The sequence below is a fragment of the Plectropomus leopardus genome, chromosome 12, assembly GCF_008729295.1.
Source record: "Plectropomus leopardus isolate mb chromosome 12, YSFRI_Pleo_2.0, whole genome shotgun sequence".
In the NCBI taxonomy this organism is placed as follows: domain Eukaryota; kingdom Metazoa; phylum Chordata; class Actinopteri; order Perciformes; family Serranidae; genus Plectropomus; species Plectropomus leopardus.
Window position 1 is genome coordinate 23132997 of NC_056474.1, and position 16065 is coordinate 23149061.

Below are 16065 nucleotides of genomic sequence, written 5' to 3' on the forward strand. Positions count from 1 at the left end.
ACACAGACATGCACATCGACACACACATCCTGTATGACAGCCAGTCCGTGTAGGCTGTATCTTGCTGTGTAACCAGGGGAGTCATTCTACTGTGGTCGTGTGCTTGTCTGTGTGTGTTTGTGTGTGTGTGTGTGTGTGTGTGTGTGTGTGTGTGTGTGTGTGTGGTTGTGTCACCACTTCCATCCCTGCCTGTCTGCTTTGCCGGTAGCAGCCCTCGCCTCCACTGCTGCCACCACCGTCACCACCGCTGTGACCGGAGGAGAGTTTAGCAGCGAGGCATCCTTCTGTTCTTCTCCCTAAACATGTTTCGAAACCCATGGATCTCTAGTTACCATGTGAACCATGAGCAGCCATGTGGCCAAGGTAAGGCCTGTGAAAGGGGAAGGCTCAGTCTTTCTATAGGATGACTTGCTTGACCCACTTGAATACCCTTAACTAGACTGCTTGGGGGACTTTGCTAATGCAATTTAGCTCTTTACTGAGGTAAATGACAGAGTTTGGTGGTTGTTAGTGAGGCAGGGGGGATTCGGCATGGCAAGAGGTTTCCTTGTTAATTTCTTTCTTTGCTTCTGTTTGCTTGGTTGGATCTAATGAAACGAGGATTCATGATGTGCGTAAGAGTTACTCATCCTTGTCTAAGACATTTTAGGGTTTTGAATACATGCGCTAAGTTTATATCTAATAGCATCACACTGCTTTGATGGAGTTGTGGAGTTAAAGATAATTTTTGATTATCATTTGATGCTATTTTCAACAGGTGTGTGCTGCTATGTGCTATCTGTTATGCTTTTCCCGGTTTCTTTTTCTCTGATGTTCTGCCTTGTTAGTGCACTCCATCATTGCCCATTGAGGTGGAGGAGTGCTGTCTATGTTCAACCAGCAACCAAACTTTCCAAACAGACAGTGTGCAAGTGAAGGACCTGTTCGCTCGGGAAGTCTTTTTTTACACTTCTGAATATTTATAGAAAATCCCTCTCCTCACTGGGCTCACTTTTGGGCCGTCAGCAGCCTAAGCTGCTCTCTGGCACTGTCAACCTTGTACTGCTTGCTTTGTTGACAACCTGCAGGCGTTTCCAAGGAAAGCCAGACTGACTTCTGTCGAAGGGGCTTTCCAGACAGACACATGTACACAAAGTACACAGACACATGTACACAAAGCCTTCAAAAATCTTGAATCATTGTGGATTTTAAACAAAATAATGCCTTCACATTTCCTCAGATTTCTGGGTTAGGGTTCGCTTGTGTCAAATTCTGACCTCCCTTCCTTACATCAAAAGTTGTCACTTTTGAGGTCTTGAATTTCACTAGGTCACTGCACAAAATGCTGAGAAGCCCTTGAACTCGAGGTCTATTTGAGAATTAGGGCTCTACATCTACCACACCTTTTGCTTCCATACTTTTTATCCTGTCAATCGTTCCCTGCTACAGCCACACAGTCTTTGGGGGCCAAAATAGGCTGTAGGTGTCCTGGAGGCGTCTGGAGCAGTAATGTGATCTGCCTCCTATACTGGGATACAACTTTACAACAGGGCACTGTTACTGTGATGTGAGAGCAAAAGGGTCAACTATCAGCTGGGAACTAGATGTAAACTTTCTGAGTAACCTCTTTGGACAAGTGACTCACTTAGGCTTGAAATGTCCTGTCAAAACTGAACAGCACATTGATGGTGTTTACTCAGACAGATGTCAAGTGACTCATTTTAATTCACTTTCCAGTTGCATATAAACAATTTATAAAAGAAATGGGCAAAGGTAAGATACTGGTAAGGTAAGATGTACAAAGTTAAATTAATGTTATTACAGTACAGGTGCTGAATGAATACTGTGGTTGTAGTATTGCATTAATGAAAGTCATGATGTTTGTTGCTATTTACAAAAGCATACTACCAAAAACTACCAAAAACTTACCTTTATAATAAGGTTTTCTTGGTAATATACCTTTAAGGGGTCATAAAAGAGTTTGTGAAGTATGTTCCAAGTAATGTGAGATTTCTGAATGGGCTTTGGTTTCCTCTAGTCTGTCAAACACTAGTACTAGTATACTTTTTTTGGTAGGGGGGGTTTGGTTGGGGGGTAGCATGAATAGGAATCATCATCAAACCACTGGCAAGTGCCTAAAACTTGCAGTATTCATCATCATGTTTCTTCAGATGATGAGAAGACAGTGAAGTAAGATGCAGGAGGTCCAGTTTTTACATGCTCCCATAGTCTGAAGGCATGCAGGTTAGGTTAACTGGGGACTCTAAATCGCCTGTAGGTGTGAATGTGAGTGTGAATGGCTGTCTGTCTCTATTTGTCAGCCCTGTGATAGTCTGGCAAGCTGTCCAGGGTGAACCCCGCCTCTTGACCTGATGTCAGCTAGGAGCTCCAGTCTCCCGCGAGCCGCAAAATTATAAGTGGTCACCAAGAATTAATGACTGGAAGAATTAATCCAACATTTGTTGCCTTAGCTCTCTGTGTTGTGACCTTGCTGTGCTACACAAAGGTCTTAATGAAATGAATTTAGGAGCTAGTCTGAACACAGACTTACTTCTTTAGGATCCTTTTTACAATGTAAATCTACTGTAATTCCAAATGCCAGAAATGTACGCTTTATTTGGGCAAAAATTAGATTCAATAGTCCCAAAATACTTTTGTCCATACATACATTGGCCATTGATTTTAAAGGTGGAATGTAAACTTTAAACTTTTTTATGCAAGTTTGACCAAATCGTGTCTCTCTTTTTAGAATTTGGATCTAAAGCTCGCCCCAAGCTTTGCAGCTCAGCCTCGTTTCCATCCGAAACCTTAAGGTGGGTTTTTGTGTCTCTGCAGCCAGCACACAGACCTGGGTAAAAGAATGGTAGCGCTACTGAACTGACATGTTATATTTTTATGTCACTTTTGCTGTTTCATCAAGATAAGGATATGTAAGGATATAGGTTTTACTACAGCAGAGAGCTTTAGCTTATCATGCGCAGCAAGCATTAAGAGCTGGAGATGCCTGGAACAGCTTATCCTAAGACACTTTTTTGTTCACATGGCATTATAATACCTCCTGCAGGAGCATGTTGCTTAAAGCCCCCTCTTGCATTAGTTCAAAGTTTCCTCTGGTTGTTCAGCATTAGAGCTCCTAGCACTTACCATCACAGGAACAGAAAATGTAAGAGACAATTCACCAATGTGCTTTGCATATTTTTTATTTATCAATTGTTTAAGATAAAGATTCAACTTTGAAAATCTTATTTTAAAGGTAAAAAAGCAACATGATAAGCAGCTCCTCTGCAATTAATCTGCACAACTTTTTGATACACTTGATCATAAACTCGGAGTGAGGAGCGGTTTTAACTGATTTGCTCCTTTAAGGTATTTGGATCTTTATCAATGAAAATTGATACACACTGAAGACGACAAACTTCAATAATCCAGTCGAGTTTAGAAATGAGAATTAAAAAACTTTAAAGCCATGTTTGAACAATAAAGATAGATAGTTTGTAAAGAAAGGACGAGAGTTTATTTATCCTGGCTTATTGATGTGCCATGTAAAGACATTAAGACAGGACCTTGATTGTCTGTTTCCACTTTGAGTAAAATCTGGACTTGCTGACCTAGTTCTTAAGCTGGATCCTGTTGGAAGTGACACCAGCTGAGTTTCACCTTTACCTGCTGTCACCTCTTTAAGACGTTTGAGGCAGAGTTGTGTGCACAGCGAAAATTGCAAACTATGCGCAATTCATTGTTGGCATTTAATCTCAACAAACTGTAGAGAAATATAGTTTCCTGCTTTTGGCATCAGCACTGTTTTGTCACTGAGGAAATTAAAATAAAACAGCTGCGTTTTATAATCATCATACACATATTTGAGAGGGGAGCACTTCCAATCCGTTATTTTGATGAAGTATTTATTTGAGCACATTAGGAATTTAGAATATAATAAATTTGTCTTGATAACAGGACTGTGACTCTGTTTTGTTATTCAGTTTTCAGACCGACTTCTCCTTGGGTGAAAAGACCAACTTGGTCAAGAGTGTGTCAGATACAGATGCCAAACTTCTGGTTGTCCTTCCCAAGGGTGTGCATTGGCTCTAATAACACACGATGATTCAGAATAAAACAAATAATTTGGTGTTCTTGAGATGTTTATGATACTAAATGAATGTCTTCTGTTCTAATATTCAGTGTCAGAGTTGAAGAAATACTTTGAGGGAGCTGTCACAAAGGAATTGGGAATGAACAGGTATATTCAGGGCTCACTATTTTCACATTAGCATGTCTAAATATTGTCATAAAAACTTCTGCTGACCTTTACCCTCTGCCTTTTGTCTGTGACAGAAAGGAGAGAATAGCTCGGCGTCTGGAGGGGATTGAAAGTGATGTTCCACCTACGCTGGTGCCTGGTGGTTTGGTCGCCAACAGAATGCTGGAGGAGGATCCTCCGCGGTACACCCGCGCCTCAGATTCCTGTGAGCCTTGTGTGATGGGTAAGCATGGCACGATGCACTGCAAAAACATACTGCTGCTGGACTGACACTCCTGAAGTGTTCTTATGTTTGAAAAAGAACTCGTTTGTCATTCAGTATTTGTAAACCATATGATTTAACATGCTGATATGTTGAAATAGGTTTTTCGTCTTTCCCTGTTGTCTCAACATGCTTCTCCTCCAGTTGAGCTGCTCAGTGGCCAACAGTTGATGTATGTGGTGATACTGAGCAGCTATACTGCAGGTTAACTGAATGTAACTGTGTCGGTGAAATGAAAACACATGTTGCATGTTGTTGCATTTTGCAAGAAGTGATTCCCTTATTCATATGATTTTCTGTGACGTTTTTTCTTAGTATAATGTCACTTTTGTGTCACATGGGATAGGAGATTTAATTGAATTACGTACCATAAACTTTGGACTCGAACTGACTTGCATGAAAACTGAAGGGTCAAATAGGGTTGTCAAATTTTTGAATTTGAAGGAGAGCTGTGCATGACAATTTGTTCACAAATTCAAAAGATTCATACAAATAAATCCTAATATGTGCAACATAAAGAATATATAGTTACAAAAAAAAAGGTTTGCAGTTACATGTCCATCTGTTTGAGTGAAAAAAGTTCACACACAACTCAGTTTTTATGGTAAATACCAGGTTTACTGGTATAAGTCAAATTTACAAGCACAAATCAGTCCTACAAGTATAAATACTTTGGCCCACATTTCACACTTTCTCCTGGGCAAGCCTTCTTTTGCTGTGAGTCTGAAAAAAAATTCTGCTACTGTTATTAGTAAATGAGATAAATAAATAAACTTGCACTTTTATAGTGCCCTCCTAATCTTCAAGACACCCACATCTGGACCCAGGGACACCACCAGCCTCAGTTCCATGGCTCCAAGAGGATGCCATAACGCATCCGCGTTGGTCATTAAAGTAACTTCCATGTGACAAAAAAGTGGCATGATTCTTGGTTGTCAGGGAGTTTTTTTGATAAGTAATGAAGTCTTCCACTATTTCCCACAGTGAGGCGTTACAGTCGAGAGGAGCTGGAGGCACCCCAGAAGCAGCTTTCATCTCAAGACAGATCACATCAGGTCAAAGGTGGTGTTGGCAGCGGCCGACCAGAGCCCATGTTGGTGTATGTTGACCCAGTAACGTTATCGACCTCTTCTACACCCACATCTGGACCCACAGACACCACCAGCCTCAGTTCTAAGGCTGAACGAATCGCCCGCTACAAAGCTGAGCGCCGCCGGCAGCTTTCAGAGCGCTATGGCATTCTCCTGGATCAGGAGGCAGACATTGATTACACACCACGCTACCGTTCCAGGCGTGACACAGACGCCTCTGACCGACAAACGGCTGCCAGGCGAGACAAAGACAGACAAGAAGGTGAAGAACAAGGACGGGAGCCCAGGGTGCCATACCGCTCTGGAGTGGGCAGGGTTTACATGAGGACTCATCCAGATCCCGCCCCTGTTTCCACTACCAGCTCGACACACTCAAACCAAGCCCCTCCCCCAACACAAGAAAGGCCAAGAAGATTTTCAGAGCGGGAAAGAGCGATGAACATAGAGAATTACCGGCGTGGCGGGGCTCAAGATCGTTCAGTCACTTCTCGATCCAGAACCCAGGAGCTGCATCCACACCAGCCCCAAAAGCAGCAGCAGCAGTCCCCCCACCACCAGGACGCCTCCCACCAGGAGCCAAGCCCCGCCCCCACCAGGGATTACAGTATCGCAGCGGTGCCCAGCTCACCTCGCACCGCCCGCCGGGCCTCCCTGCCCTCCACTCGCTATGGCATCTCACCTGGGGATTTATTCATAGAGCAGCAGGCCCACAGCATCCTCAACAGACAGGGGTGAGTTTATAAAACATGGGTTGTAATGTTCAAAAAATATATGAAATACGTCCGACCACTTAACTCCAAGATATAGGTCTGATATAATGGATAACGCTTAATCAAGATGTGATAGTACAAAAGTAATCAAAAAAATCACAAAAATACCTAATTTTGGGTATTTTGTCTTTAAAAAAATCGAATACACCTTTAAAGTCTATGATGACAATCACAAATGCACATGTTCTCACTGCAGTTTATTGCTACACATGAAGTGATCTCAACATGAAAAGTCCGATGTGCCTGGTATTTTTAGCTGTTCTGAGAAGTTAAGACCACATGAACCTCTGTTTCCTTACAGTATTTACACTGATCCACTGATTGCTTAAAATATTCTACAGGAGTAGGGGCTGAGTGAAATGGGAAAATAATCGAATTGCGATATTTTAGAATAATGTTGCAATTGGAATCTGTGTAAAATGTTTATATTTTCTGTATTATTCACAACACACAAGCAATTAATCACTCAGTGGTCAAACCAATGAAACACTGGATACAGTCAACATATCCACTGCTCTTTCATGTATACAGTAGGCCAGGCCTCTGCGTAATGATAAAATGAGATTAACTAATGCATGAATTCATACAAATTACACATCTTTTTTTAGCTACTGAATTGTAAAAACCTTCAGTCACAGTAGAACTTGTAACTTCAAGCCTTGTAAACATGCAATATAAAGATCATGACTTAACTTGAATAAAATCTAGAAAAATCGGCAACAAAACACAGCAGAAAAGAAGAAGGAATGTAAATCTTATTGATCTCCAAATCACACAAACTTAAGTGCACACTGACTATGGCCCTACCACTTGTCTCATTATGAACTTGTGGTTAACTGTTGCTGCTTCGTGATACGTTACAAAAAATAGAATCGTGTTTTATATTTATATATACTTATTTTTTATATTTATTTTTTATTTAGATTTATCTTAATATTAATATTATTATTTATTTTATATTTATTAATTTTTTTTAATTTTAATTGAGCATCACTAAGTATGTGACAAAATTATTGTTGCTATAACTCAAGTGACAGAAAATCTGAAAAAGATAAACTGACTTATTTAGAAGTTGTTGCCTTTGGGCTGTCCACCAGCTGCTGAGCTAACCAGCCTGCTGCTTGAAGCACTGTATGCCAGTATTAGGATCTTTCTAGACTGTGGGTCCGGCTCTGACATGCTTGCCCAGCTCCAGTTTCACATGGAAAGGTGCTCAAGGGAGCTCATCAGGAAAAGGTTGCAGGGCAGCAGGGAAGATTGCAGGGTTGGTTTTTGGAGGGGATATGATTTCGCCGCTTGCCCCAAGAGGTAACCCTGATTTAACAGCAGCTTGGTTCATTAGTGAAGAGCTTATGTCACCTTCTATATAAACTTGAATATGCTACCATAAAAGGAAAGAGAATTATAATGTGTCAAGTAAAGTCAATGAAAAAAGGAAAGAATTTGACTTGATGCAGAGACTAGTGATAAGCTGTGCTACGAACTGAAACCTACAAATAGTGGCATCCATATTTATAAAGGTGAAACAGTGACTTCAGCAAAACATAACACCATAACAAATAGTCACATAAATGACATTTTAGCATGTGCAAACTGCACAACACACCAAATTTTACATGGACCCTCTAAACAACTAGAGATTCACATGAAAAGGGCAGACGTTAGCAAAGGTCAAATACCGTATCTCGCAATGTTAACGGAAGTGAAACATAATGTGTGTATTCAACCAGTGATTTGGATCCTATCCAAAATTTAATTTGTCCATATGTGGTCCATGCTACTCCTCTCCACCACGTTTCATGAAAATCAAGCCACTATTTTTTTTTTTTTTCCATAATTCTGCTGACAAACAAACCAACAGACCGAAATGAAACATGATCTCCTATTTGGAAGTAATGATCAGACTGCTCGACATCCACAATATCTGACATTCCTGTTTAAAGTTCAGCTGATCAGTGCTCTGATCTCTAAAATAATGATCAGGAGTTCCCCCTCAGGGTTTGACACTGTCACTACACCATCTTGTAGCCTGGCTGCCCTGTCAAAGAGCGAATGGTCTCTCAACACGGATGCAGAGAGTGAAACAGAGGCAGTATCCAGCTGGCCTTCAAGGTACTGTCTGCTCAGGATGCCATCAGTGAAAAGAACTTACAAAGCCCCCCTGTAGTCCACTGGGTACATGTGTTTAAGCTGGCAGTATTGATAAGGAAAGAGCTGATCCGGTTTGTAATTAGATTATCTTTTTTTTTTCGGTCTCTAATCTCAATCACACAGTACTCGTGGCACTTTGAGAATTATGAAAGTAGGTGTAAATGTATTCAAAACATTTTTACTGGTCTTTAATAGAGATAACTTGTAATGATACTTTTGGAAACACCTTTAAAAAAGGATAGTAACAAACCAGCACTTTAAAAACACGTTCTGGGTGGACACACAGCTAACTCTTTCCTGTAGATATACCCTTTAACGGTGCAATATTATATTTAATTCAGTAATACTTTCTTTATTAACTGGTGTCATGGTCTTCTATTTAACATGTATTTCAAGTTTGTGGATCTGAGTGGATTTACAGTTTTCAACAGACGAATTTCATCCCTAACTTAGTCTTACAATGTAACAGTTATTCATCAAAGATTTACTGAATACATAACACTCATTTTCATCTGTTTTTCTGGAGCAACATTTTTTGCCATCATGACTCTCATTTATGCTATAATAGCGAAAAACTAAACAAAAGCAGAAAACTCTTTAAAGGTCCAGTGTGTAGGATTTAGGGGGGTATTTAGTCAGTGATGGAATAAAAGAAAGTAAGTATGATGTCTTTAATGTATTATCACTAAAGAAAATAAGAATTCTTGTGTTTTCATGACCTTAGAATGAGCTGTTAATATCTGCACAGGGTTGTTGTGTTTTTTTTGTTGTTTTTTTTTTTACCAGATCTGTTCTTTTTGGAGAGGAAGAGACCTCTGTGGATAATTTGGCTGCCAGTAAAAACCTCCTGAATGTCTGGATCTTAAGTAATCAGAGAAAAAAGTTGAGCACAAATTAGCAGGTGCTGTTCAGCTGCAAGTGACAAGCTGAACAGCATCAAAGAAACTGTGATTTGTAATGTTTTTGCTGATATAAATGACCTGATTTTTCTTTCTAAAAATGAACTTTGAAGGATTCCTAATCAGGAGTTCATGCATGGCACACAGGAAAAGTTTCAGCTTATTGCAGTCTGTAACCCTAACTGATAGATGCCACTAAATCCTTCAAAATGTTTCTTTTCAATCATTTCAGTAGTCTCAGATCTTGATTAAATCCCCTCTACATATCAAGTGAGAATCATAACAGAATTTTTCTGGTTTAGTCCTTGTTCCACTACATACCAGACCTTACTAACAGTCCTATTTGCTCTTCTAAAACATGGTAGAAGAACAGTCTCTGCTTACTCAATACTTTGCTTCTAAAAGACCTTGCAGGAAACAGGGGTACTTGACCATGTTGCAACTCTTCTGCCACATAAGTCAGATAACGTTACAAACATACCCAGAACTTTGTAAAACCGACCTTATGTCCATCAACACAATACCATCATTCTTGTTAAATAAGTTGTGGCTGTGTGTGGCCTGGGCTTTATGAGCAGTTGAGTGGTGTTAATGAACCAGAGTTGATAGGGTGACAGCATTAGTCAGCTCGATGCCCTGGCCCAGTCAGTCGTAGACCCACTAACTCAGCACTTGTCAGCTGAGGCTGCACTCAGACCCCCCCTCCTCAGATTCTGGGCCATTGGTCCCTATGAAATTACATCTGAGTCTTGTACCCTGTCAATGACTTTGACAATGTTGTTGCATAAGACTTCCATCCCCCCTTGAGAACTTGCATGTATGTTTTTTTAATCACATGACATAATTTTGTGCTGAAAGGATTCTGAAGAGAAAGAGGTGATCAGAAATAATTGAATTTATTTGCATTTCCTTGGAGGGTTTTCCATTAAAGGCCTCGGGTATACATATATTTCTGGACTGGATGATGGCCCAGATATGTGACATAGCTGACTTACTGATAGCCTGCGAAAAGAAGAAGGCCCATGGCCAGCTGTTGAGCTGTATGGACAGGTGAAATTCAGAGAAGCATGGCAAACCTTTAGAGAGAGTTAGTTAAGCTTGAATGATTTTATTGGTGCACATAATTCTTTGATGCTCCATTTGCAAAAATATCAAGAAATACTGGAAGAAAAGCCAACACACTCTGTAATGTCTGATGTGTTTTACCTAATATATTCAATGTTCAGTATATGCCACTGGCACCGACTGCCTTTGTGGCCTTATCACCTGCTTATGCTAGCTTGTATTGGTGTGTACTCATGTAGTGCTGTGTAAGTCCTTCATGCCATGTCAGATAAAGCAGAGGCCCATCAATTATGTCTGGCTTAGTGGTCTACAATGAGATTAGAGGAACCTTTGGCTACCAAAGGTCAAAAGGTTGTAGATGAAAATAGTTTGGCTTACTTTTTTGGCACGGAGACATCAGAGAGAGAGAGAGAGAGTTGTTTGAACTTAGACTCAAATTTAAACCCACTGCATGCTGCTACTTGACCTTGTTGCAATTCTAGTGCAGGATTTGGGAGCTCAAGTTGGCCCCGTGATAGTCTCATGTCATAAACGTTTGTGCAATATGTTTCACAGTATGCAATTTTTAGTGGGGATTAAAGTAAGTGTGTGTGAGATTAAAATCAGTCAAATACTTGTAGATTTTAACTGTGGGTGTTAAGTTTGTCTGTCCTAACGGCCGCCTCTGCAAATAGCCCCCCATAAAATTGCGGCTTGTTCATATCATGATTTACCATCCTTTGTGTCCTACAGAGAAAAATGTATTTGCTAGTTAGTCAGCACTTGTTCAGTTGAGTTTGGAGAGTGCCGTAGGTCTTAAACTGAACTAGAATCTCAGTGTACCTTATCCATTCCTTTCCCCAAGAATCCGAGTAAGGGAACGATTATCCAGGGATGAAACTGTCCAGAAGCCCCCTGACTGGAGTCCAGACAGGCACCAGGGTAACAAACAGCATACTCAGGAGAACACTGCTCAGTATACGCCACAACACCCAGAGCCTACCAAGCAAAGGACTGTTCTCCAGCCTCAGCCCAGCCCAGGCCACCATCCTACCCACGGCCAAACAGTCTACCCTCTCTCCGCCCCTGAATACCAACAATCTGGCCCTGCTGCCGACTCTCAGCCCTATTTGGCCATCACTGCCCCAGCAGCCTCTGCTAAACTTCCTGGACCTCCTGAAGTACAACCACGGAGGAGAGTGAGTGCCGACCAAATCCATGCCGCGCACAGGGAGGCAAGATTGGAAGCCAGGCAGGCCCTCAAGGAAGAGGCCCATACAGAGGGTCTGCTGAAGAGCAGGAAAGCTGTGTTGCCTTCAGAGATCCGCCGAAGGGAAAAGAGTGTGGATGATATTCATAGGGGCCGGCATGAAGACATGGACTGGCAGAACTACAGCCCAGAACGGAGGAGGGCGAGTCGAGGCGAGGAAGACTGGGATCGGGATAGACCCAGGGAGAGGGGGAGGGAGAGAAATGTCGAGAGGATCAGAGAAAGAGGCAGAGAGCATCTCTTTAGTCATGAAAGCCAAGAGGAAAGAGTGTTCAGGTCTATGCAACCATACCACGCTTCAGTACGTCAGCACACCAGGCAGCATCAACCCTCAGAGCCTGTGTGCCACCAAGAGCCCCAGATTCAGCAGCAAGAGCCCCCAACACAACAGCACGATCCCAGAAAGAGACAATATGGTGCTCAACTTCAACAGCAAGATCCTCAAATGCAGCAACAGTTTGATCGTTCAAGGCAGCCACAAGAGACTCAAAGAAAACAGCAGTCACAAAAACAACAGGAGTTTGAGCTCCAAAGGCAAGAGCCTCCAAGTCAGCAGCAAGCCGTACAGAGAAATCAACAAGAACCCCAACTAAAGGAAGACTTTGAGCCTCAGAAGCAGCAGCCAGATCAATCAGGGAGGTTTGACTCAGCTGTTTATCTCCAGAAAGGCTCCTCTTTGCCTCAGGCCAAACACAGAAGCGTGGAGATGAGTGGAGGCCCCAAACCCAAAATACGAACCCGCTCCATGTCAGATATTGGTATAAGCCAGCATGCTGCTATGTATCGCATGGAGAGGGCAGCGGCCAACAGAGAGACATCGAGGACAATCCCGCCATCAGGGATGGCTAACGGGGAGATGGGCGCCCTAGACACCAGGGTGTCGGTAGCACAGCTACGACACTCTTATCTGGAGAATGCCAACAGGAAACCTGAGTTGTAGGTTCACTGGCATGGGCTCTCTGTTGCATCGCTAAATTACTGTCTAACTCCGTGCTCCTAAACTGTTGCAAATAAATAATCCAAGAAAATGATGCTGATAGACTCTAATTCTCTGGCATGAAATATCTCAGTGTTTATTTGAATGACATCTACCATTTTTATATTCGTTGTAATGGCTGCTTTCTTTTTTGGAGCTTAACTTACTTATGCAAATCAGTTCTTCCAAGTTGCTCTTTGGAATTTGTTTGTCTCTGCATGTTAACTTTGTCTAATGGCTCTTCACAGTTGGGTTGCAGTTAGGTTTTGCTCAGCGTGTGCACCAATATCAATATCAATATCAACATCAATATCCTGTTTTTCTAACTTGAGGGCAGTTTCTGCCACTAAAACAACATCAAATCCAACCATTGCTAATAGTTTTGTACTTCTACTTTTCCTTTTTGTTGTCCTTGTCAATATTTCTAAATCTACTCAAATCTACTTCTAAAAGTGAGACTACTAAAGTAGATTTGTCAGCAATGGAGGTAGATCCGGCTGGCGGCAGTGATCGGGACAGGGGTGCTCGGAGGCCTCGACGCTACATCACTCCAGGAGACAGTCGCATGTCGGAGAGGTTTAGGACCCAGCCCATCACCTCTGCGGAGCGGCTGGAGTCAGATAGGTACAGGAGGCGCTCTCTGTAGCGATCTGCAGGAGCTCTTCAGAATCATTTTTTCATCACGATTTATTTATTTAGTATACTGAATTGAATGGGAGAGCATGGTTCTAGGGTGGCATTCAGATCATAATAATATCCAGTGGTTCCTCAAATAAAAAAAAAACAACACAGTTTTAATGCTGATGCTTGATGTATATTCATGTTTTCTGCAGGTCTTGTCTAAGTCCAGCACAGCTACAGGATCCTGAGGGTAAGTTCAGTCATAATTCTTAATATTTTAGGGAAGTTTTTGGCATTTTAGAGATGTTTAGATGCAGTTTGATGCCATGTAACAGGATTCCTCTCCCTTCTTCATTAGATGAAGAAAAGCTGGATGACAGAGCCAAGATGAGTGTAGCTGCCAAGAGGTCTCTCTTCAGGGTAAACTTTCTACTTTATGTACATTTCAATCTGATTATTAATACTATATATATGTACATATTTATTGAGCAATGTCTTAAAAACAATAACCTAAAAACCAAAAGTAGTTTTGTTCAAATTTACAGCATACGGTGGTCATTAGGGGATTTCAGGTGCCGTATTTAGTTAACTGTATGTTCACAGACATACATACATACATACATCATGTCCCTCAGTTCAGATATCACTGTCAGGGCCTCAATTTTACTAAGTCAAAGTACTATTGTTTTCCTGACATATTCCTTCAGGAACTAGAAAGGACATCTGATGGAGGCGTTCCCAAACCTCGCTCTCGAAACGCTGCTGTAGAACGGCGCCTGAGAAGAGTTCAGGATCGGTCACACACGCAACCTGTCACCAACAGGGAGGTAGTCAATGCTTCAAGGTAGGTCTTGTGTATTGCTTGTATGGCTGTATTTTGCATCAGAAAATATTGTCGTTCTCTATTCTTCTCTTTTTCCTATCACTCCTCTTATTTTTTTGTTAACTTCCTCTTGTCTGTAATTGTTGGTCATTTCTCTCTGTCTCTTCAGACACCTCTGTCAACTTCTTTCAGAGATTAACTTGTTCATTCCTCCTCTCCCCACCTCTTCAGTGACTATATTTTGCCTTGCATTATCTTTTTTTCCACATTTTCCCCCAATCTATACCTCGTTTTGTTCACTTTAAAGTGATCCTGCCACATCGTCACAACCTCCTGGCATCCACACTAGTGTAACTCGTGTCCCCAGCCCTACTGTAGTCAGCACCAGTGTGACCAGCATCAGGTATAGCTGGACTGGGCTGCTTACTTATATGCGCTTTGTATATGTATATGTGTGTGTGTGTGTGTGTGCGCATGTGTTGCTTACTCATTTGAATAATGCGCATCTATGCTTGTTCTACCCTTGTTGGATAAATGTGGTTGTGTTTTACTTTAATCCTCAGAATGTATCTATTGCATGAAAACAACTGGGTTTAAATCATTTTCAAGATCTCAGATTAATGAAAGCATTCCTGTAGATTGAACTTCGTGGGATATGAGGAATATGTTCTCTTTTTTTGTTATCAACCCTTTGAAACCTGGATGGACATCAGTTTTCTTGCATAGCATCAGTTTCCTTTTGAAAGTATTTACACATTTGAAATGGGATTTCTCTCAAAAACATGAAAAAAGGCAATGAACTTGGTATGAGATGTCCTATAAAATTGAAATAAATAAATAAAATAGTGACAAAAAATGACCTAAAACTTGAAAATATATGCCAAATGATTTTGTAATAATAATATATGATAAAGAAACCTGTATTTATAACAATTGTAATTACATATTTAAAATTAGATTACAGGAAATATTATTATAATAATATATATTATAATTTATATTATATATTATTATTTATTTTTATATATATATATTATTTATTAATTTATTTTAGAATGTTTAGAGTACATGATCTGTTTTTTTATTTAGTTACTTTTCTTACCCCTTTTTGGCTGCTAATTTCAGCAAATTTCCTTGCAACTTTTTACAAATTTCTTGCTAATTTTTTTGGTAATTTCTTATTAAGCTGCTCATTGCCTTCTTTCCATGTTTTCGAATGAACACAGGCCAATTTTCTGCGGTTCCAAAGGGCCAAACATGTGAAGAGACATACGATTTAGAAAGAGATTTGTTAGACTCTTAGTCGTAATGAATGTAAGTATTTTACCAAATAAGGATTCATTGCTATTATCCTAAATATTACTTTGTAATTAAGCTATAAAAAAGAGCTAACCTTTGCTTGACATCTATTAATTTTATACTTCTACCCCAAGGAAACTGCTGATTGCAACCAACTGAAATTTAGAGCTGTTTTTCTCCTATGAACTTAATTTGCTGTTTGCACTAAACCATGTAAATGTGCCACAGAGACATTTTACTCTTCATCTCCCTCTCCTGGTTGCAGTGCTGATCCTTTCATCCAGCTCATTTTACCTTGTTATTTCTGCCACCCTCATGTGCTGCTTCTTAGCTGTGCACCTTATAGGGGAAGGAAGTCGGTGTTTACACAATAAGTCATTCAGTACTCTCCATGCCCAGTTTCCAAGCATTCCCTCTTGCAGTATCTCTCACATACAGGTCACAAATGTCAGTAAAGAAAAAAGGTTACATATCTGGTGGAAAGGTCAGAGGTCAAGCCAGTTAAAGCTCTCTGCATGTCTCGGTTCACGTGTCCTGCAGTTTGTTTACCAACCCTGGTTTAACTTAGCACACTGCTGCGAGATCGCCATATCCTCAGAGTGCATTATATGATTATCTGGCA

General features: G+C 40.9%; 1 protein-coding gene across 1 annotated transcript in view; it reads left to right on the plus strand.

Moving 5' to 3' along the window:
- Positions 1-235: 235 nt before the first annotated feature.
- LOC121951703 (supervillin-like) overlaps positions 236-16065 on the plus strand; it is a 50567-nt gene continuing 34737 nt past the window's right edge. The window contains 12 exon segments of the mRNA XM_042498144.1: positions 236-363; positions 2729-2792; positions 3960-4051; positions 4159-4216; positions 4312-4460; positions 5484-6321; positions 11320-12660; positions 13154-13324; positions 13534-13571; positions 13680-13741; positions 14029-14165; positions 14452-14547. Coding sequence (XP_042354078.1) covers positions 303-363; positions 2729-2792; positions 3960-4051; positions 4159-4216; positions 4312-4460; positions 5484-6321; positions 11320-12660; positions 13154-13324; positions 13534-13571; positions 13680-13741; positions 14029-14165; positions 14452-14547 — 3107 coding nt within the window. The 5' untranslated portion in view covers positions 236-302.